Source organism: Lolium perenne, chromosome 6 (assembly GCF_019359855.2).
Source record: "Lolium perenne isolate Kyuss_39 chromosome 6, Kyuss_2.0, whole genome shotgun sequence".
Taxonomy (NCBI): Eukaryota; Viridiplantae; Streptophyta; class Magnoliopsida; order Poales; family Poaceae; genus Lolium; species Lolium perenne.
In genome coordinates, this window is record NC_067249.2 from 42,086,445 (window position 1) to 42,109,449 (window position 23,005).

The 23,005-nt window shown below is 48.1% G+C and overlaps 1 protein-coding gene and 2 non-coding genes across 3 annotated transcripts; 1 reads left to right on the forward strand and 2 right to left on the reverse strand.

Moving 5' to 3' along the window:
* The first annotated feature begins 849 nt into the window (after nt 1–849).
* On the forward strand, nt 850–5,248 carry LOC127308232 (uncharacterized). Its single transcript, XM_051339004.2, has 6 exons — nt 850–1,122; nt 1,655–1,787; nt 1,956–2,059; nt 2,670–2,814; nt 2,899–3,039; nt 3,161–5,248. The coding sequence occupies exons 1-6, from the start codon at nt 1,082–1,084 to the stop codon at nt 4,853–4,855; spliced, it is 2,259 nt and encodes a 752-aa protein (XP_051194964.1). The 5' UTR covers nt 850–1,081; the 3' UTR covers nt 4,856–5,248.
* Nucleotides 5,249–11,225: 5,977 nt separating this feature from the next.
* LOC127311044 (small nucleolar RNA U3) lies at nt 11,226–11,444 on the reverse strand. The gene has a single exon (XR_007857537.1). It is a non-coding gene; the product is annotated as a small nucleolar RNA U3 (small nucleolar RNA).
* Nucleotides 11,445–13,254: 1,810 nt separating this feature from the next.
* LOC127311041 (small nucleolar RNA U3) lies at nt 13,255–13,473 on the reverse strand. The gene has a single exon (XR_007857533.1). It is a non-coding gene; the product is annotated as a small nucleolar RNA U3 (small nucleolar RNA).
* Nucleotides 13,474–23,005: the final 9,532 nt, after the last annotated feature.

Genomic DNA, 23,005 nt, shown 5'->3' on the forward strand with positions numbered 1-23,005 from the left:
TTTCCATCAACCGGTTCATGACTGGAGCCGGAGATTAGTCAGCATTATGTCTGGTGGAGTGGAGAAATGATAAGATTATAATCTGTGCGATGTACATGTACTAGCACTACTGACAGCCTTAAATAAGAGTAATCAGCTGCGATTAAGATTCTTCACCTATCATGGATTACATGTGAAGTCTTGAAAGTGGACATATGCTGGTGGTGACGCACAACCGTTTGTTGGCAGGCACCTCTTTATTTTAATCTGAGTGGGGGTCCAGTCTGGTGAGTGCTGTACAAAACGTACATGCTTAAATGCATTATATATTCATTTTTTGCCTATAATTTTTGAAGTTGAAATCACCGACAAACTGAGAGTAAATTTATCTGCCAAAAGGAAAGGCAGCAAAACAGGAAGTCATCCTTAAATGCCGGAGAGGAGTAAAAACCCTAATTTTGCACCATCCATTCCCTCCACACGTTTTATTGTCATTTTGGCCATGGTGAATCATCAAGCATGGCTGCAGAAGCTTTTTAAATTTATCGAAATTGCACATGGAGGTTAGGCCTCCTAGGAAACTTTTTGTCTGCCTCTCCATTGCACAACTTGAAGTTGAAATGAAATGGGCTCGAGTCCATGCAATGCAACCATTCACACATCATCACATGGTAACTGCGCCACAAATGGACAATTGTAACTGAAAGGAGCATAAATAAATTTCCAAGATCAGTTACTCGCTCTGACTCTATCTAGAAGCTTTTCTTCGTCTCAAATTTTCCTCCAAGAAAAGAAATTCCAGTCAAAATCTTGTAGACAAACAAACAGAAGGGAGGCTTCCGGGACACCTGGCCTCTGTTCAGCACCAGCTAGCTAACATAGATTTGTTGGTCTTTCTTCTCCACCACCTCCACCACCTCCACCTCCACTTCCCCCACCCCACCATCTCTCTGCTCCCAATTTCTCCACCATTGGCAGCAGGCGGCCGCTTGCTCTCTCCACCCTCGTCTTCTCGCCTGCCGCTAATCGAAGCGGAGGGAGGCGAAGAGAGAGAGAGGCAAGGTAAGGGGGAAGGAGGAGGCGGCGGCAAGGGAGGTGAAAGATGTTTGACAGCCTGCTCAACTCCAAGTTCCACAACAAATGGTACGGCCATGGATCCCTTACTTTCCGCCGATTCGGTTCAGGTTCGTGGGAGCTTCAGCCCTTGAAGCTCGCTTGCTTGCTGTTTCTTTTTTGGGTAGATGGTTTGTTCAGATTTTCGAGTTAGTAGGGCACCGATTTGTCGATGCCAGGAACCGGCATTCGTTCGGCTCCTGGGCTGTCGCAGCCGTGGTTCTTGAGCTGCCCGGATTTTTTCAATTTCTTAGCTGAATTTCGTGCTCGCCTAGTTTTCCCCATCTTCGGTGCTCGTCTGCTTCTTGATTCGTGTCGCTGTTGCTTTACATGTGTTCCAGCTTTGCTGCTGATTCTGTGCTTTACATGTGTTCCAGCTTTGCTGCTGATTCTGTGTCTGGTCTTCCAGGTTTGCTGGGTTGGGAATCTACCGTTTTGGGGATTGTGTTGCTTGTTCGAGCTGCTGCATCCTCGATTAGAATCGCAGCTGTTTCTGATTCGATGCCGTGTTTGTGTTTCCTCTCCTTCTAATTGCTGATTTTGTTACCGCCGTATGATGCAGCAAGCACGCGATCAAATGCACCCGGACCCGGCTGGATCTGGTGCGGCGGAAGAAGCAGGCCATGGTCAAGTTCCTCAGGAAGGACGTCGCCGACCTCATCACCAACGGCCTGGAGTCGCACGCCTTCGGACGGGTACAGCCTGCCTACTCAGCTCACCAGCTTGCATTGTTCAGTAGTAATTATCACTAGCTAGTGTTCCTACAAAGGAATTTAGCTTGGCGCAGACACCGCAATGTTTCACGATGTTGAGCATGAAGACCTCTATGTATACATTGATGAATGTTTCCTCCTGGATTGCAGATGGAAGAACTGATTGTGGAGATGAACCAGGCGTCAAACTACGATGTGATTGAGCAGTACTGCGAGTACATAGCCAAGCAGCTCAACATCCTGCAGAAACAGAGGTACCTACGATTTGTACGAGATTGTTAGCAAAGGACATGCTGAACAATGCTGCAACCCCTGACAACTCTGTTTTGGCTGTCATGTGTTTCATTCGATGACTACAATGCAGATGCCTGATATATGTAGCTTCACTCTCTGAATTATTTTCTGCACAATGCAAACCATACTCCAATTTTGTCATGAGTATGTATCCTCCAGGTTGAAACCTAAAATGAATCAAATTCACTCAGTGTAGCTAACTAAGCTAATCAAGCAAATTAGCATTTCCTCTTTTCGGTAACTTCTTGCGTGGAGTTTCCAACGTTGTAGAGGATCTGTAAACTGCAAATCAGCATATACTAGTTTTCGCAGAATTGTGCTGATGTGCCTGTATATTTCCCAACTCTTATAGCTGCGGATAGTTCATATTATTTTTGTCGAAACTTACTTTATCAGGGAAATATGGAATATATGCAAAAAAAATTACTAGATGTGTTTTGTTTATATTTGACCATATCAGGTTAAGTCTGCACGCCTTACAGAACTTAGGAATGCTTCTGATTGCATTCATTTAAGATTACAGAAGTTCCTTATGTGACTGGTCACTAACCTTTGGTGGTATATTTACAGTGAATGCCCTCACGAAGCCTTGGAACCTGTGTCAACTCTGATTTTCGCTGCTGCAAGATACCCCGACTTGCCTGAACTGTGTGACCTCCGACATGTATTCACAGAGAGATATGGGGCTTCCATTGAACCATTTGTTAGCTCTGAGGTACATATCACGCTGTCCCTTTTTGTGTTTGAGCTGCTCCCTTTTGTTGCACCATGCTGATTAACTTGACAATTCTGTGGACAGTTTGTTCAGAAGCTGCAGAACAAGTCATTTACTAAAGAGGAGAAGTTGCTGGTGATGCAAGACATTATTGAAGAATTCGCACTCCCATTTAATATCAAGGAAATCGAACGGAAGATATCTGGTGTACCTCAAAATAAAAAGGTACTGCATATTTTAGTGAACTTACTGGATTGTATCATCCAATCTTTTTAGTAACTACTTTAATGCTCATTTACTAATTATGTGTGCGGTCATTTACTTGTGATTTTCTTTTTCTCATCAGGATCTTCTGAAGAAGGGTTCATTTAATGGTGTAGAGGTTGAAGCATCAGGGCGCAATGGACACAAGGTTGACAAGCATGCTGTGCTTGAAAGGAAATCTAAATCCATACCTGAAGGGCGTGACCGGAGGCAGGAAGTTCAGATAAAGCCAAAAGATATTCATGTTGTTCCTGATTGTGTTGGTCAAGTTGGCGAGAGAAGCAGGAAGAACTATTCAGATAAACCTACTGAGAAGAAGCATATGGATAATGATGTCCTTCCTTTGGACATGAAGCGAAGGAATGGTCCAACAGATGTCAAGAAAGATGAGAAAAAGGGTGGTCAATCTTGGAGGGAACTGATGAATGCAGAGGAGTTGGATCTTAATGGCTCAAAGAAACAGGAGGTTGCTGCGGCAAAACCTCTTCAGAGAGAAATCAAGAAGATAGTTCCTCCATACACTGAACTAAAGGACACCGAGAAGAAAAATGGGTACCATCGATCCCACATGGCTGGTGGCACTGATCATAATTGGGGACATGCTGACTTGGGGCTTAAAACCCTGGGCCTGGAAAAGCAAGGAACTGAGTCAGCTAGCACGTTGAACGGTAACACAGCAAACAAAGTTCCTCCCTATTCTAAGCCATACAGAGCAATGAGTGAGAAGCCTGCTGAAGATGATAATATTGGTTTGTATAATCAAGCACGGCATATAGGAGAGTTTGGACAGTCTGTGCAGGATAAGCAGCAAATGCCAGAGAAGAAGGCAGTCAATATGCGGCCTCCCTATGTTAAGCCCAACACTAACATGAAATCTGCGCATGAAAATCTGACAAATGAAGCTGCTAATGGGTACAGGCATAATGGTTCAGAAGCGACAGGTCACCGGAGAGATGGTCTGGCTGCTGATGATGCACCTCGGCCTGTCTCAGTTAGAAGGAGAAGTACCAAGCCACCTGTACATGGTTCTCCATACAATGAAGTGGGTAGCGATGAAAAGATTGCAAACCAAACACCTGGTGGCCGAACAAGACGCTCAGCGTATGATGAAGCGATGAATGATGAAAATATGGCAAACCAAACACCTGGTGACCGAACAAGACGCTCAGCGTACGATGAAGTGACTAATGATGAAAATGCGGCAAACCAAACACCTGGTGGCCGAACAAGACGCTCAAGCAACAGGAATGGTCACCATGAGGACTACGAACGACGAAAGCACTCAAGCAGGCAGAATGGGTCAGCAAGCGGCAGTGACTACCAGACAGAGGAAGATGAGACGGACAATGCGATTGACTTCGGCAACCTTCTGCCGCGGGCACCTAGCTCGCATCGGAAACACAGGAGCAGGAGTGCCCATCCCCGTGAAGGCGGCAGCCACGACGACGAGGAAAGGATGATGGATAAGCTTCTGAGGCACTACAGCAAGAAGGGCATGGAGAGGGAGGAGGAGCACAGGACAAGGACAAAATCCCGGACCCCTCGACCTCGAGCCGATCAGCCTGCCGATGGCAACAGAGAACGATCCAGCAGAGACCATCCAGAAAGAGCCGTATCTCTGCCCACGGAATCTGACTCCCCAGTTGCGAAGCCGAAGACTCCTCCTCCTGCTCGGTCCCTGTCGCTGCAGCCGGACACGTCTAGGGGCAACGTGCACCCAAGAATGCCGGACTTTGATGAACTGGCTGCTCGTATCAGCGCTATGAAGAGGGCGTGAGCTGCCTGCCATCAGTGCGTCTTCACTCTTGAGGCTTCGGCAATCGGTATTGTCCGTGTTCTATCACAGCATCTCATGATGCTGATCACATGAATGATGAATCAGAGGATGATCTCATGATGCAGATCACATGAATCAGATCATGGTCTTCCTCGGTGGCCTTGTTTCAACCTCTCTTTATTTTGGTAGTATACTTGCATTGCGTTGCCCTTGCATGGCTCCTTGTGTGATGTCTAGGTAGATGATTGGTAGCAAAAGTTGAATGGGCGATTTTATAGGAATACCATACGGTATGTGCTGAAGTGGATGTGGTTGTTCGGTGTACTCATGTTCTCAATTGTCGGAGTATAGATGCCGTTGATGAGGCTATAATGAAGTGATGATTCTTCCTTCTCTGCTTGTGTTGTTTACTAGCATGTCTGGATGTGAGTTTGTATGCATTTCAAACTTGAGTTTTGGAGGATTAATGTTTACCCTTTTCTGGAGGTGGATGCTTTACGATTCGCTCTGCCAGACGTGGCGTGAGCAACTGAAGACTTTGCTAGCACATGACTACATGTTCTTGAGTCGGTGCGTTTTTCGGTTTGCCAGGTAGAGTTCGGCTCAACTGCGTATATGATGATTCTGCTGGGAAGACGATTCATGTGGCCGTCGGCGCAATAATGCAAACACGTTCTTCTAATTAAGGGACCTTCGAATGTGCGTACCAAATTGACAAGCACAAGCCTGATGAGATTCTTTCCTCTATCACCAAGTCATTTAGAGCATCTCCAGTCGCGTCCCCCAAACCACGCCGGATCGAGCGTTTGGGGGACGTGTTTTGTTCGTGCCGCGTTTGGGGGACGTCGCTCCCCAGCCGCGTCCCCCAAACGCCGCCCCCAAATGAATATTTGTGCACGAAAATAAAGGTTTTCATTCAATTTTGATTATATATTACAAAGTTTGAATGAAAACGGCTAGATTTCATCTAAACCTAGACTACTGACCGCCCGGCGGCGCGTTCGACGGCCCCGCCCCGTCGTCGCCTCCCCTACGCCGCAGCTCCTCCTGCGCGCGCCTCCTCTCCTTGCGTTCGGCGGTGGCCAGACGGTGCCGCTCCCGCCGCGCGTCCTCCGCCGTCCTCGCTGCGCCGCACGGAGGGAGAGCTCGATGGCGCGACGAATATGCGCCTCTTCGAGGGCACGGGCGTCGTCTGGAGCTTCTTCTCCGACTCGAAGGACTCGACGAGGGCGCGTTGCTGATCGGCCGTCTCGTCCGGGTGCGGGGCGTCGTCGTCGGACCAGTCGAACTCGTCGTCGTCGTCGTCGTCCTCCACCTCGGTCTCCTCCGCCTCGGCCTCCTCCTCCTCCATTGGCGCCTCCTCCTCCACATCTGTTGGCGCCTCCATCATCGCCGCCGCAAACGCGTTGGCCGCCGCCAACTGCTCCGCCCGCCTCCCCATAGCGCCGTAAGCGCCGCCTCCCATTGTCGACGCTCCTCCGCCGTCGCTGCTCGCCGGAGCTCGATCGACTCACGCCGCCGGCGCTCGATCGAGTCACGCCGTTCACGGAACAGCGCGCCGCTCATCGCGGCGGCGCCGGCGCTCGTCGACCCATCGCTGCTCCATCTCCTCCCGGTACCGGCGCCGTCGCGCCTCTTGTCCCGTCGAGGCGTCGAACGCCGCAACGGTGTCGCTGCTTTGCTGCTCTGCCTGCTGCTGCTGCCGCCGCGGCCTCCTCAGCTGCGGAGGCAGGGGCGGAGAACGCCGCTAGATCCGCCGCCTGCTGCGCCTCACGCCGCTGGCGGGCCTCCTCCTCGAGTGCCTCCTCGAGTGCCGCACGCCGCTGCCGGCTCGTCAATGGAGGAGACGGCGGTGGAGGGAAGTGGCCATCGCCGGGGCGGTTCGCCATTGCCACTGGTGATGGAGGAGATGGTTGTGGAGCGACGAGGGCTGTGTTTGTTGCCGGCGGGGTGTGGTGGCTACCATTGATGAGCCGGGAGACCTTTTATAGACGCCGGCGTCGGGAAGAAAGCGCGGGAACAGACGAGAAGAGGCGGGAAGATCGCGCGGGAACGGGCGGTGGCGTGCGAACGCCGGCAACGCGTGGAGGCTGCGCAGCACCGACGAGACGTCTCGCCTGCCCCTCCGTCGCCATTAAGGCAAAGATGCCGCTGCGCGCGAATAACTTCCGTCGCGAGGTAGGCGACGGTTAGGTTTAAATTAACTGTGCCGCTGACGGGTCGGCCCCGCGTCGGTTGGCCTCGCTTTTCGTTGTGTCCGGCGTCCCCGGTGCGTCCCCTGTGGGACGGGGACGGGCTCGGGACGCCGGACACCGTATCGGGCCGCGCCGGACAAAAAAGGCCTTTGGGACGCGCGGCTGGGAACGTTTTTTTGTCCGGCGTGCCCCAAATCGCTTTGAGGGACGGTTTGGGGGACGCGACGGGAGATGCTCTTAGAACTCCCGAGTCAGACAGACACCTGATGAACTCTCCTAACAAAACATTCTACAGTTACACAGTACGCAGATTGCGGCGAGCAGCTAGCCCAGGGACCTCACGACGCCGACGACGAAATGCAGGATGTAGCTGTCGCCGCGGCCGCCGTCCAGCATGCCGTCGCAGACGAGCCGCTGCAGCGCGGGGTCCCTCGGCAGCGCCCCGCCGTGGTACAGCACTGTCGCCGCCACCGCCGCCGGCGGCCTGCTCGCGACGCAGGCTGCCAGCCTCGCCACCGCCCGGAGGAACAGCGGCAGGAGACCCTACACGCATCCGAGCAGCAGGAAATCAGCAAGGCAACGAACGAAAAACAAGACACGTTTTACCATCAATGGATTCCAGTCGCTCACCATCAGCGGCAAAGCGCGATCACGCGTGCACCCGCCATCGCGTGGCCATCACTTGCATTCTGACGATCGATATTTCACGTGTATGTATTACGAATGGAATTCTTGTTCTTCCGCTTATATGTACACCTCCGAGCACGTAACTACCTAGGCTGTGCTTGCGACGCAAGAATTTCTTAAGATACGTCCCAATTAATTGTTTTCTTGGATCACAAGGATTTGCCGGATATTGAATTCGGTTTTGGCGCAAACCTGGAAGATATGTGGTGATTCATGTGTGGGGCCTGACGGGGTTCGCTAGGTTACGGTTGGCTATGGCAACAAATGTCGTTACAATCCTAGCTAGTCGCTTGTTTTACTTGCCACGTCTCAAGCTGTGCTCCATGAGCTTTCGGTTCCTTCACCCGGCCGCGATCCTGCCAATTATTCGCGTTTTCATCTATTATTTGTTTTCCCTGTCGGTTCATGGACGCCAGTAGTGATGAGATCACACAAAATTTACCTCTTCTGTCTTGGACAACAAATGTACTTTTAAACATTTTTTCTTTCAAAATGGGGAACCTCCTGGCCTCTGCTTCAGTAGATGCACATAGTATTTTCACTTATTTTATCGTGCCACCAATTTAAAGTTTCACAATTACGGACCAGACAAGGTTGAGACATATATATCAACAACCATTGAAAATGAAAATCAATAAGAAGCTATATCCATTTTGAAGACTACTAATATACCAACATCTAGTAGCGTGTAAATAGAATTCTTGTGCAATCGGTTGCACACAATAGTCATACGCTCGCTGATCCTCCGGGAGAAGATATGCCCATAGTTATATTCAATAATCAACTCGTCGAATAAGCCCTTTTATGTGTTACAAACAATATCATTCCTGCATGTTCATATTGACCAACATAAAGCTGAGAGAGCAATATGTATCCTAGCTTTATCATTTTTATCCACGCCATTTAACCAGTTACCAAAAATATTAGTAATAATTATTTGATGGTTCTATATGATTTGAGTGGAAGGGCATGAGAGAAACAAATGATGTACGATTTCCAATGAATCGGAAAAACAACACACATGCACTCTCTTTCTCTCCGGACACTTTGATTGACTAGCCTCCACTCTCTCGTTTTGGACATTTTGATGAACTGTTCGGAATGTACAATTCAATAAGGCATCAAAGCCTAAATTTTCGGTTAAAAACATAGGTAGTACTCCCTCTGTTCCATGATTCTTGTTGCTGATATACAATCAAAAAGTCCGCGTCCTACATGCCCACATGTAGCAACTTATGGAGGCTAGACGTTAGGAATTTTTGATAGATCAGTGTGTCAGTGAAAAAAAAAGGACCACCTTCGAATACAATTGACAAAAACTACCATGACCGCAAGCCCGAAAAACGACACGTGGCTCTTGCTAGCACCGGCTGAGGCGATAGACCCTGGAAGTACACGCCCTGAGGGTATGTTTTGTTGGTGCCAAAATTTGTGATGCCAAAGTATTGGCAGGCTATGATTCTATAGCATTTGTTTGGGTTGTTGCTAAAATTCGCAAAGATATACCTTGATATGAATTTATGGAAGCTGAAGAATTAAAAAAACGAAAAAATGCCTTGCCTAAAAAAATGGCAAGGTATTCCTTGCGAATATTCTAGAGATCATTTCTGAACTACTGACGATCTTTAAACAGGCCAAGGTCAAGCCCAAGGCTCACGAGCCACGACGCTGATCAAGATGGGCCCTAATATGTCTCTCCGAACTCGTGACGAAACATGTTTGGCACCCCTGCCGTGCCGCGTACGTGTCCGACACGACTTGTAGTTCCATAGGGCAACCCGTGCATATATACACACGTCCGCGCCCCTAGCCTGCATTGCCTCACAGTTCCCGTTTGTTCCATCGCCTGCCGCCGCGTATTAGTAAGATCGTTGTCATCGTCGACATAGACGAGAGCTTGGTTCGTTCCGTTAGACAACTTGGTTGTTCGTCGTACGCCATGCCGCCGAAGAAGCCTCTCAAGGCGCCCAAGGTGCCCAAGAAAGAGTACGACGAGGTAATCCTACTTTTTTGTTCTTGTGACGGAAGTCGGACGATCTCTAATTAGTAATTATACTGTAGTTGTTATCGAGCAAATCGATCTCTGTCTTATGAACCGTCCGTCTCCGACGTGTCCCTGCAATCCATAGTACCTTGATGAAACCTGAAGATTTAAAGTAGTAAGACGATTTTCTTATGCGCTTGCACATGGTTTCAGAGATCATCAACCTTCGGATTTGCTTATGCGCTTGCACATAGTTTCAGAGATCAACCTTCGGATTTGCTTCTGCGCTTGCACATAGTTTCAGAGATACCTTCGGATTTGTTGATGCACTAGGTTCAGAGGATTGGACTATTCTGCTCCACTTTGGTCTGATTCAATGCATAATATGGCGCCTTCGATGCATAAGTTTAGTTTCTAGTAACCGCCCCTCTTACTGCTGATCATACTTCATTGTATATGAAGTACAGAGAGGTTAGAAGCAAGTCAGACGTAAAAAAATACTTTGTGTAGTTCAGTTACCCCCTTATAGAGGAACTCTGAAAAACATGAAATTAATTAGGCCTCCTTGTTTTGGAGTATATTACTTGAATCTGTAGCTAGAATCACTCGCAAACAAGTAAGCCGGAACACTGACGAGCCTGTGCTTTCTCTCTCGCAGACTGATCTGGAGAACCTGAAGAAGAAGAAAGAGGATGACAAGGCACTCAAGGAGCTCAAGGCCAAGGCTGCACAGAAGGGCGCGCTCGGAGGCGCCGGCCTCAAGAAGAGCGGCAAAAAATGACCATGCTACCGCTAGTCTTGTCTCTCTACTTAATTAGAAGCTTCTGAAGAAAATAGTTGGAGGAAACTGCTTTAGCATAAGTAGTTAGTTTCAGTGTTTGGGATCCCTGTTCCGTGACAAATGAGTTTATGTCAGTAAGCTATAAATTTAACGATGGATCTTCTATTGCCATCCTTTTTCACGTGATCTTCTTTTGCAATTCCTAGACATGGAATGGCCATAAAACGGTTCATCAGCTAGCGTGTAGGTAGTGTGTTATGTACAGTGTGTCGTAACTGAGAAGAGGGAAGGGAAATCACCTGGTGAGAGACGAGAAACTGATTTCAAGAAGTAAGAATGTGCAGGAAAGCTACCGCTTTTTAGGATGTTTATATTTTTCGAAATAAAACATTATAGCCATATAAAACTAGTTGTGCAAGGTCAAAATTCGCCAGGATGCAAACGTTATGTGGGCCTTGCTTTTATAGCATAACACCAACAGTACAATAGTTAAAAAGTGTTAATAGTTTAATGTATATAAACAAATTGTGACATTCAAACCTTGCTAGAAGTGACAAGTGCATTTACTAGTTCTTATTTTCATTCATGTAAGTAGTGGGATTGGCAGCAGTGAATCGTTAATTGTGTCTTCAAAGTGTGAGCTCCCTCAAAAACACTAGACAGTGATCAAATCTGAAGCGACAAAAACAAGAGTTTTTCAGGGCATAGAGCAAAAAAGATAGGAACCTGTCAGACAACCTTTGGGCCACCCTGGTCAGCAGAGCTGAACAGGAACGATCATCTACAGCCATAGACCAACACCAACCGGTGTAATCTGAGTCGTTAATCACGCTCTGGCCCACAGGTCAGACTTCATCAACCAGGTTTAAGTGCTTGCCTCCTTATTAGTCAAGGATGCAGCGGTACGATCCTATAGAACAGATCCTGTTCAAGTAAGGTCGTGCTTGTTGCTTGCGGAGTCCACTATTTAAGCTGGTGCAATCTGGCGTAAACTTCCGAGGTGGTACTATCTTCACTAGTTGCTCACTTGCTGGTGCGCAGTGGCGCCCGGGGGCGCTGGCCTTCCTTATTTTGCTCCGTCAACTACCATACTGTTGGGCCGGGGGTCCTCTTTCTAGGTAGAAGCCCAATAATTTATGGAAGGATTCTGTCGTGTGATTCATTGATCGTGTTTTTGCCTTCCGTATGAGTGATGCCTTTCCTTTTTTTCCTCCCATGATGATCTCTCGACCAGCACATTACACTCATGAGCCATTCTAAAAAAAAATCCCAGTCATTTTCTATTTTCTCAAGTGAAATTGTAACTTCGTTGTTCGTCGTACGTCATGCCGCCAAAGAAGCCTCTCAAGGCGCCCAAGGTGCCGAAGAAAGAGTACGAGGAGGTATGATAATAACTAACTAATCTATGCAAAAAAAAACTAACTAATCTATGCAAATCATATTGCACCAATCCTACTTATTTGTGTCTGTTACAGAAGTTGGACGATCTCTAATTACTGTCGTTGTTGACTTGTTGTCGAGCAAATCGTCCTCTGTCTTACGAGCCGTCCGACTCCGATGTATCCCTGCAATCCATAGTTTATTTGGTACCTTGATATAAAATTATGCTGGAGTTTGCTCCAGTACAACCCCCTCCCCAAACTCAGCAAACTCAAACACAAGGACGGTTGAGATCACTTGATACCCCTTCATCATTAAAACACAAACGGATTTTATTTTTTTGCTTCTGCGTAGTTATTAAAGCTTCAAGCTTGTACATAGTTTCAGAGACCAACCTACGGATTTGCTCCTGCCTTGCTTTGGTTTGATTCGATGCATTCATATATGAAGTGCGGAAAGAGACAAATCAGACATAAGAAAACTTTGTGTATAATTCAGTTGCGCCCCTTGTTACAGAAGGCACTCTTATTTTACAAAGCTTGAGACCAGACTTTGCATTGTTTTTTACTTTTTAGTTGAATCTATAGCTAGAATGGCATGCAGGCAAGTTAGGCTAAAATACTGACGAGCCTGTTCTTTCTCTTTTGCCGACTGATCTGCGACAAGGCTCTCAAGGAGTTCAAGGTCAAGAAGAGCGGCAAAAAATGATCTTGCTACTGCTAGTGTTGTCTCTCTACTTCATTTAAAAAAATCTGAAGAAAAAGGCTGGAGAAAACTGCTTTAGGGTATATAGGTTTTAGTGGTTGGGATCCCCTTTTCCATGAAGAATTGAGTTTTTGTCAGTAAGCTATAAGCTACAAATTTAACTGTGGATATTCTATTGCCATCTCTTTTCATATGATCTTTCTTTGCCTACCTCTGGTCTGAACCAACTTCTGCAAAGCCTATGCATGGACTGGTCGTAAAAAGATTCATCAGCCTGTAGTTAATCTGTTATGTCCAGTGTATCGTTAATTATGTCTTCAAAGCGTGAGCTCTATCTAAAACACAAGATTGTGGAATGGGAACAAAAGGATAGTCTGAAGCTTAGGACATAACAAAATATATTTTGTCAGCAAGCTATAAATTTGTCGCGATGCAAATGCATCTTGGGCATTGCTTTTATGTCAGAACACCAACAGTACAATAGGTTAAAAGTGTTTTGTTTATAATGTATCAAAACAAACCTTGCTAAGTGGCAAGTGCATTTATAATTGTTGATAGAATATCTAAGTAGTTGGATTGGCGGCATTGAATCGTTAATTATGTCTTCAAAGTGTGAGCTCTCTGTAAAACACTTGTCTGAAGCTTAGGACATAGCAAAAAATATTATGACCTGTCAGACAACCTGTGGGCCACCCTAATCAGCAGAGCTGAACAGGAACGATCATCTACAGCCATAGACCAACACCAACCGGTGTAATCTGAGCCGTTAATCACGCTCTGGCCCACAGGTCAGACTTCATCAACCAGGCTTAAGTGCTTGCCTCCTTATTAGTCAAGGATGCAACGGTACGATCCTATAGAACAGATCCTGTTCAAGTAAGGTCGTGCTGGTTGCTTGTGGTGTCCGCTATTTAAGCTGGTGTAATCATATGTAAACTTCCGAGGTGGTACTAATCTTTCACTATGTGCTAGTGCGCAGTGGTGCCCGCTAGGCGCTGGCCTTCCGTATTTAGCTCCATCAACTACCATCCTGGGCCGGGTATCCTCTTTCTAAGTAGAAGCCCAGGAATTTATGAAAGAATTCTGTCGTGTGTGTGATTGAGTGACCATCTATTTTCCTTCCTAACCCTCAAAAAAAAAAATCTATTTTCCTTCCTTATGAATGCTATGATTCTTCGGCTTTCCTCCCATGATAATATCTCGACCAGCACATTAAACTTTAAAAGCAGTCATTAACTTTTTTCTCGACCGAAATTCTAACTTTCTTTTTTGAGACAGAGAAACACGAACTTCTAAGACATATACTATCTCCGTCCCAAAGTTTAATGCTTATATTTTTTGAAAAAAGTCAAACCAAGTAAAGTTTGATCAAACTTTTACAAAAATCTATCAAAAAATATTATATTTTGTAGATACTATGCGAACATATATTTTATTATCTATTTAATAATATTAATTTGGTATTTTGCATGTTAATGATTTTTGGTAAAGCTTAGCTAAAATTAACATAGTTTGACTTTCTAAAAATAATATAAGCCGTAAGTTTTTAGATGGAGGTAGTAGAAGTATAAAAGATACATTGTCAGATGTACTCATGGCGGTGCTCCTGGTAGCCACAAAGCGCCTCCCGGTGTTGGTTCGCCTAATTTTGTTCGATTTCATGGAAAATCCATGTGGCCGACAAGGCATCTCCATCCATCGACACCATCAATGGCAAAAGCGATTCCGCTCTCCCTCCAGCACCATAGGAAATTGACTCCTTTCATCATGTAGAGAGTAGTGCAGAGACCTCACGCGTCACTCCTCGCTTGTGCCTTTCCCCAGGAAGAAGGTGTGGTGCGCCCACTTCGTAGGGCGCTCCTCCCGCACATGCACGGCCCAAGAGCACCGCCACCCAACGAACAGAACCTAGTCGTGGATGACGGCGCCGCTCACCTCATTCCACGTCGACGAGCGGAAGTCGGCCTCAAACACAATGATCTCCTCGTCTATCTCGCCTCCGGTCCTCATCCACATTGGCTATACAACAAGAGCCTTGCTTTTCTCTAAACTCAAATCAAGAAGCTTCCAAGGCTAAAGCCAGGGCCGATTCCATGGGCCAGAAAAACATGACCACAAATACTAAAAGTATGTATTTATAACTTACACTATTGGTTCGTATGATCCCTCTACCAAAAAACTATATTATAAAGTACCGAGAAATTTTGAAAAAAAATTCTACATGTACATCTTCATAATACACGTGCGTTCGTCAAGTTTCACGAATAACCAATATTTTTTGTGGTCTATGAGAAAAACAAAAAAATTATCTTGTAAAAAGCAATATTTTTAACACTAAGTTTTGTCTTTTTTACACACTTCACATGATAAATCAATTTTTTATGAAACAACTTTGTGAGCGTGTAGCACGTGAAAATATAATCTCCCATGTTTCAAAACACCACTCCCTATGTATAAGAGACTATTGAATATTGATAATAAACAATATAAAAGTCAACTTAGTTTACACAAATAATTGCACACAATTTACCTCACAAGAACAAACAAATTAGATTGGCGATGACAAGTTAAATTTGGCTCCTAGTCTCCTGTTGACTGTCAAAACCCACCGGCGGGCAGCGACGATCAACACGGTAGAGCCGGGAACAACCTAGAGCTGCGGCTGGCTGAGGTCCCTCCGAGCGACGGCCCGCAAAGCCTTTCTGGTCACACGTCCGATGCTGATTGCAAGGGCGTGCCACCTGACCTATACCTGGTCAGGAAGGTGATGGAGATGCCTCGCTTAGTTTCCTGCATGGCATACACGTAAACATTAAATACGAGCCTCGATCGGCTCTCAGGTTATCCTGTGAATCGGCTCAAGGAGCCGATCCACCCATGATTCGTACGGGGTGCACGAATATATGGTGGTCCTGCTTGATCAAGATAAAGCTAATTAGATCTACGACGATTTAGGGTTTTCACCGCATAATCGGATCATCCTACTCCAGGTTGGGCCTCGCGGCCACGCACGGTGATCGTAAGCCGATCCTAAACAAGGCCTAAAAACCAACACGAAGTTGATCCCCGGAACATCCTGTTTAGGACTAGCAAACGACACCCTACGTGCCGCTGGATCCTCCCCCCCTTTGTAAGGCCTAACTATTGCAGATATTAAACTAATCCTTGTAGAACAAGGAGCAATCGTAACGGATCAGATCTACTAGATAATGATCAAGCGGGGTGCCGCCCCCACACCTAAGATAGGTGTGAGGACGGCTAGACATGCAAGGGTTGCACTACGATAGCATGTTACGCGAAGAACTATGCTAACCCTAACACATCTATGATAACTACGTTGCTCGCCATCAACAAGGCTTCAGTACGAGCAACGCATGAACAACGTGGAGCTTGTGCTGCCTAGATCGCAAGATGCGATCTAGGCAGCATGTCGCTTACCGGTAGAAACCCTCGAGTTGAAAGAGTTGGCGATGCGCCGAGATTGATTTGTTGGTTGAACGTGTGTTGTTGTTTATTCCATAAACCCTAGATACATATTTATAGTCCAAAGGACTTTCTAACGTGGGAATAATCCCCACCGTGCACGATACAAACTCTAACTTTTAATCTAAAATACAATCTACCATAATTAAAGATACACGGGCAATCCAGCCCAAACTCCTCGTGCAAGGCCGCTTCAGAGATCTTTCACGTGTAATCTTTCAAGCCCATCTCCCTTACGGCCCACCTCCTGATTTGGCCAAAATCTGGTGATAACACATGCCCCCTGGTTTTGGCAATGATAATTCCAAAACCACTCTGTTTTTCCTTCGAAGGGTCATGTCGTAGCAGAGCAGAGCCGTTGCAGTATTCCTCATCATGATGACCTGTCTTTCAGCTTCTCTGCCAAATTCGATAACTTTGGCATCACTTCCTCGGAAACTGCAATGGCATTAAATTCCCACCAGGCTTCTCATTATTTAACTATGCCGATTGATCAGCTCTCTTTATCCCCTTCCTCTGTTCCAGCCATCGGCACCAAAAAACCCCCTCCTCCTGTAGCAATGTCTTCCTCTTCCTCTTCCCTCTCAGGCCTCCCCCTCCAATCCTCGCCGAAGAGGAAGAACGAGGACAACCTTCACTCCGAGGTGAACCCCCTCTCCTCCGACAATGAGAAGAAAGAAGGAGAAGTAGCGAAGGCCAAGGCCTCCCCCTCCGCCAAGCTCCCGCCGAAGAAGCGCTCCCGTGTGCAGGCGGACAGCGAGGACGAAGATGATGACGAGGAGGAAGAGGAGGAGGATGAATCCTCCTCCTCCATCGGGTATCCGCCGACCAAGCGCTTCCGCTCCTGGGCGGACAGCGAGGATGATGATGATGACGAGGAGGACGAGGCTCCGGCCAAGGGCTGGGGCAGCAGCGACGAGGAGCTTCCTGGGAGCAGCGCCGACGACATCGACGGCGGCGATGACGAGGACAGCGACGACTAGTAGAATAGGACTAGTAGTAGCAGTGCACTAGGCACCAGATCCCTCTTTTGAGAGCCATCGGCTCTTTCTTGTAAAGCCGCTCCTTTGAATCAATGAAATTGTTCTTTCAATTCATCCTTCAATCACTCCAATTTCATTCCTTCCGCCTGTCATGCCAAGACCGATAGCAACGTATCGGATTTCTTTTCTTTTGGACGCCCGTGAAGCCGGACTCACATGCCGATTAGCCCGTCGGTCAGGCACTTCTCAATTTCAGACTGCGATTTGATACCTGACCATAATTTTTCGCAATCCCTTAGCCGATGACTACTCATCGGCTATTTTGAGAATCCAGTCCCTTTCCTTCTCTTGCAGCGACAGGACGGTCCAAAACCTGTAGAAAGCCGACGGCCTCCTTTTCCGATTCCTCTCCATAGCTTCAGCAGTCTTCTTTTGCAACACCTTACGCCGAGAGAAGATCACAATGTAGGGTCAGTCGATGCGACTCCAATCGGCTCCCAAATCAGAGCCTCTACCAAGTTAACTGCCCCCCGAGCCTTAATCAAGGCGAGGATACCGGCGAGGATGCACAGGTCATTGATCAGCTTTCTTCCGCTGAACGACGATGTTGTAAATGAAATCCCAAGCCGAAAACCATCTTGGCGGCAATGTGATCCCTGAGCATATAAACGGTAGGCCTTGATCTTTGTGTAACTGTACTAGAGTCGATGTCTGCGCATCGGCTGCTCCTCAATTCTAAAGTCGATGCCCCTTGCATCGGCTGTCTATTATGTAAATTTTTTTTTTACTGGCCGATTTTTTCTAATCGGCCCCTAATGCTTCACTGCACATGTGTTTACACATGTTCATCTTACACATGTTCATCTGCACATGTTTATCCGACTATATGCCCCCCGAGCCGAATCTGCCAGGTGACTGTAGATATCGGCTCTGTGGTTAGCCAAAGCACTGTACTTGCACGTCGGCTCGGCGAGGATTCGTGCTAATTTTCATCCGCCGACGTGGCCGTTGCCCAGTAGATCAATGTTGAACACAGGCAGAACATGTGGTGAAGATAATTTTTGGCCGATTGCTGGGATCGGCCTTCACATTGATTGAAGCGCTGACTGAAAGTTCTGTAATGCTCCTTCGTAATTTTTGGGGCCGATCACAAGGATCAGCCTCGCCCCTTTTGCTCGTCGGTCTGTCCTTGCTACTCGGTCAGGCTGGTAGATAAAACCAGCCCAACCTCTGACTTGATGCGCCTGCTGTCGTCCACCTTGAGTGCATCGTAGAATCGTGGGGCACTAAGTTCCGTCGGAAGGACGAGCACCATGTTTGTACCAGCCGATGTTTCATCATCGGTTTTCCTTTGTTTGGGCCGCCACTCCATTTTCCGTGGACGACCCCCTTCGTCCAGGGTTCGCTGAACTTTCGCGGCCAGATCAGGTCGTGCCTTCCTTAACGTATGCAGGTATAACCTTTCGGCTTCCTCCAGGCCGCGTAATCGCTGAACCCTGCGCTTTTGTGAACGGCCGAGTCCATCAGGGCACCACCTTGGACGGTGGTACCTGTCTTCTTCTTCTTCTTCCTCGTCTTCTGAATCCTCGAGATCTGCCCAACGAGGTGACTCAGCGCGTTTGCTTTGTGGCGGGAGAGGCCCTAGGCGCTTGAACACAGACACGTTGGCTGCCTCCTTCTTCTTCTGGTTGCATTCTGGGCAATTGCCGATTGTGGGCAATCGGCTCATTCCTGAATCCTAGCAGTGTCTGAAGAAGGGGCAGTTCCAATGCCTGTCGTTGTCGTCTTGCTCCCTTGATTTTTCTGTGGCGCGGCGCTCGTGCTCCTCCTCATCGCGATCATGCCGACGATGTCTTCTGGCTTCTCTAGCCAGACGATCTCTTTCCTCATCATCGCTGGATCGTCGGCGTTGGTCATACTGACTCACATACTTGTTGAGGAGGTGATCAGAGAGGGGTCGCTGATATCTGATGTTCTTCACTTCTCCCTCTGTGACGTAGCGCTTGCCATCGTGATAGAGCCGATCGCGTGGAGCGGCTTCCTCTGTATCCTTGCTACGAGAGCAGCTGCCCTCGTCTCCATCTTTGCTAGCGTGTTTCCCGGGTCCTACCATGTTGATGCTGAACGAGGATCCTGGCTGGCAACCTTCAGGGTAAGTGCACTCCACCATGTTAACGGCGGGAAAGGGCTGGGTGTCGACCTTCATGGCGTACTGGTTGAAAATTAGACGCCCTTTTTCTATCGCCGCTTGGATGTGCTGACGCCATACCTGCGATCGGTGGCATGGGAGAGCGAGTTGTGCCATTTGCGTATGGCTTTCCGTTCAGCTCTTGCACCGTGGGGAATTTGAGACCTTCGGGAATCGTCAACTGTTTCTCCTTGAGCAGGAGGTCGAAGATTTGTTCGATCTTGGTCACGTCAAAATCAAATCCCACAGGCGGGCCTGGTGGCTTTACCCATTTGCGGGACACGGGGTTCCTCCCCGAGTCCATTCAGCCATCGCTACCTCTTGGTCTCCCGCAGAACTTCGTCTTCCTCTGCATCGACTGGGACTATCGCACGCTTGAACTTGTCTTGGTACGGAGTCCAGGTGGCGCTGTTCATATGCCGATAGTTTACGAACCATGTGCGCCGGTGAGGGATAATCGCTTGGGAGGCCATGTCCTTGAGCTGTGTTGCAAGGCACTGCTACGCCAACTCGATCGCTTCTTTTTCAGTTATACGAACCGAATAACATCGGTTCCTAAGATTCCCGAAGCGCCGGATGTGATTCTGTGACAGTTTCTCCACGCTTCTGACGTAGTTGTGCTAGATCGGCAATGCCGGACTCGGAAGCCTCTGAATGGTACTGCATATGGAACTGTTCTTCCAACTGCTTCCACGTCCGGATGGAGTCCGGTGGCAATGAGGTGTACCATCCGAAAGCCGATCCCGTGAGGGACTGTGAAAAGAGCCTCACGCGTAGTTGATCCGACACTGAAGCCGGTCCTAGTTGCGCCAAATATCGGCCTATGTGCTCGATGGAGCTGGAGCCATCCGATCCACCGAATTTGGAGAAATCGGGGAGCCGATATTTGGGTGGTAGCGGGATCAATTCGTACTCGTCGGGGTCACGGCTTGGAATAGCCGATTGCCCTTCTTTTCGGCACCATGCCGAATCGGTCTCTCGGTATGGTACTCGATTTGGTCATTGTCTTTGGGCTGCAGAGTTGAACTACGAATATTCGCCGGGGTGGCGTACTTAGCCAGCCATGTTTGCTTTCCAGCTACGAGCCAACTGCAGGAGCTGAGCTCTGGAGGTTCGTCGGGGTGGCGTACTTAGTTAGCCACGTCTGCTTCTCAAGATCTGTTGCTGACGTTCCTCCTGTTTTCCCAGGAGTCCCTGATGTTGTGGCCTGGTTCGTGAGTGCCCAGTTACCGCAATCCGGCACATACGTGCACGTGTACCCGTGAGGGATCTCCTTAGGCGCCTCGGGCAAGAACTGGTAGTCACTAGGGTCACCACCGATCTTGTAGATGACGAATGCCGGTGTAGCCGGCACTTCTGGTGCTGCCAACGCAAATGGCAGCGGCGGACGGGACTGGAGTGGCAACTCTCCTTGATGCGTCCCGAGAGCTGGTCCTGACGGCGAGTACTGGTGCCTCATGATCTCCTGGATCACGCGAAGAGCGACACGCTCCAACGTGTTGACCAGGTTCTCAGAGTGGCGGTGTAGCGAGTGAGCCACCAGGTAGTTGATCTCCTGCCGCAGGGACCTGGTGCGTTCTTCTGACGGGGCAGAGAGGTCTATCCCATCGAGTGCACCTTCAGGTGAGAACCCTTTCCATCTGACGCCATGGGAACGGGTTCTGTGAAAAGAGCCGATGAGGTCAGCTTCGAGGATGACTTTGATCTCGTCATACTTTTTCTTGAGCTCGTCCATCAGATCCTCGTACGTGACTGGCGTGCCGTCCGCCATCTCAGATGTAGATGGCGATGTGGTTGATGTAGAAGCTCGTCCCACCGGGCGTGCCAGAATGTGTTGACTGTCAAAACCCACCGGCGGGCAGCGACGATCAACACGGTAGAGCCGGGAACAACCTAGAGCTGCGGCTGGCTGAGGTCCCTCCGAGCGACGGCCCGCAAAGCCTTTCTGGTCACACGTCCGATGCTGATTGCAAGGGCGTGCCACCTGACCTATACCTGGTCAGGAAGGTGATGGAGATGCCTCGCTTAGTTTCCTGCATGGCATACACGTAAACATTAAATACGAGCCTCGATCGGCTCTCAGGTTATCCTGTGAATCGGCTCAAGGAGCCGATCCACCCATGATTCGTACGGGGTGCACGAATATATGGTGGTCCTGCTTGATCAAGATAAAGCTAATTAGATCTACGACGATTTAGGGTTTTCACCGCATAATCGGATCATCCTACTCCAGGTTGGGCCTCGCGGCCACGCACGGTGATCGTAAGCCGATCCTAAACAAGGCCTAAAAACCAACACGAAGTTGATCCCCGGAACATCCTGTTTAGGACTAGCAAACGACACCCTACGTGCCGCTGGATCCTCCCCCCCTTTGTAAGGCCTAACTATTGCAGATATTAAACTAATCCTTGTAGAACAAGGAGCAATCGTAACGGATCAGATCTACTAGATAATGATCAAGCGGGGTGCCGCCCCCACACCTAAGATAGGTGTGAGGGCGGCTAGACATGCAAGGGTTGCACTACGATAGCATGTTACGCGAAGAACTATGCTAACCCTAACACATCTATGATAACTACGTTGCTCGCCATCAACAAGGCTTCAGTACGAGCAACGCATGAACAACGTGGAGCTTGTGCTGCCTAGATCGCAAGATGCGATCTAGGCAGCATGTCGCTTACCGGTAGAAACCCTCGAGTTGAAGGAGTTGGCGATGCGCCGAGATTGATTTGTTGGTTGAACGTGTGTTGTTGTTTATTCCATAAACCCTAGATACATATTTATAGTCCAAAGGACTTTCTAACGTGGGAATAATCCCCACCGTGCACGATACAAACTCTAACTTTTAATCTAAAATACAATCTACCATAATTAAAGATACACGGGCAATCCAGCCCAAACTCCACGTGCAAGGCCGCTTCAGAGATCTTTCACGTGTAATCTTTCAAGCCCATCTCCCTTACGGCCCACCTCCTGATTTGGCCAAAATCTGGTGATAACATCTCCACTATGGATGCCTTACAAATGTTGTACTAAAATCTGCTGTTTACGGAGCATTCTATCCTTTGTAATATCTCTCATCGCTACGGTACTTTGAGAGTTAGCACCTATGAACCGGGTGCAACTCCAGTGCTCTCAGTGCCGAGGCCAGCTAGAGGTGGCTAGGAGGACGACAAGGTTTTGTTTTCTGTTTTAGCTTTGTTATGAGTTTTGGATCTATGTTGGGAGGATGGCATTGGGCTCCCTAGGACGGGCCCGGTGTTGGCTGGCAGTGCTTCTTCTCGTGGTGGGTGCCAAAGGCTATCAGAAGTAGGGTTATCAGAGATTCCAACAATAAGGCATGTGCTGATGGGTTGGCTTCGGATGCGGATGATGCTATGCAAGCTTCTCCATTTTGTGGTGGGGCCTCTCTTAAATCCGATGATGATTCCCAACGTTTCTTCAACATTCCAAGTGGAGGTCATGTGAGCAACTCGTGGCGAAGCTCCCCATCTTCTCGAAGGCAAATGGTGTTGTCCCCGACACTTGTGAAGATGGTCGTGATTTGATTTTCGTGTTCTTTGGTAGCGGCGGAGGACCTGATTGCATTTTCGAGGATCCTTGCAGAGTTTTCTATGTAGAAGTCAGGAACTACTATTAAATAGTTTTATTTCCTCTTGTCCGTTGTACCATCGTTGTTAATTAGTGGTATCCAGGCGCTTCGGGATCTCTCCATGTTCAAACAGAAAGCATATGTTATATTAAAACATGTGCTATATATATTT

What these genes read in the sequence shown, in the direction of transcription:
- LOC127308232 (XM_051339004.2), top strand. Translation starts at nt 1,082, where the DNA reads ATGTTTGACAGCCTGCTCAACTCCAAGTTCCACAACAAATG. An exon ending in TCCAAGTTCCACAACAAATG is followed by an intron (nt 1,123 to 1,654) that starts GTACGGCCATGG and finishes CGTATGATGCAG; the next exon opens with CAAGCACGCGATCAAATGCA. An exon ending in AACATCCTGCAGAAACAGAG is followed by an intron (nt 2,060 to 2,669) that starts GTACCTACGATT and finishes GTATATTTACAG; the next exon opens with TGAATGCCCTCACGAAGCCT.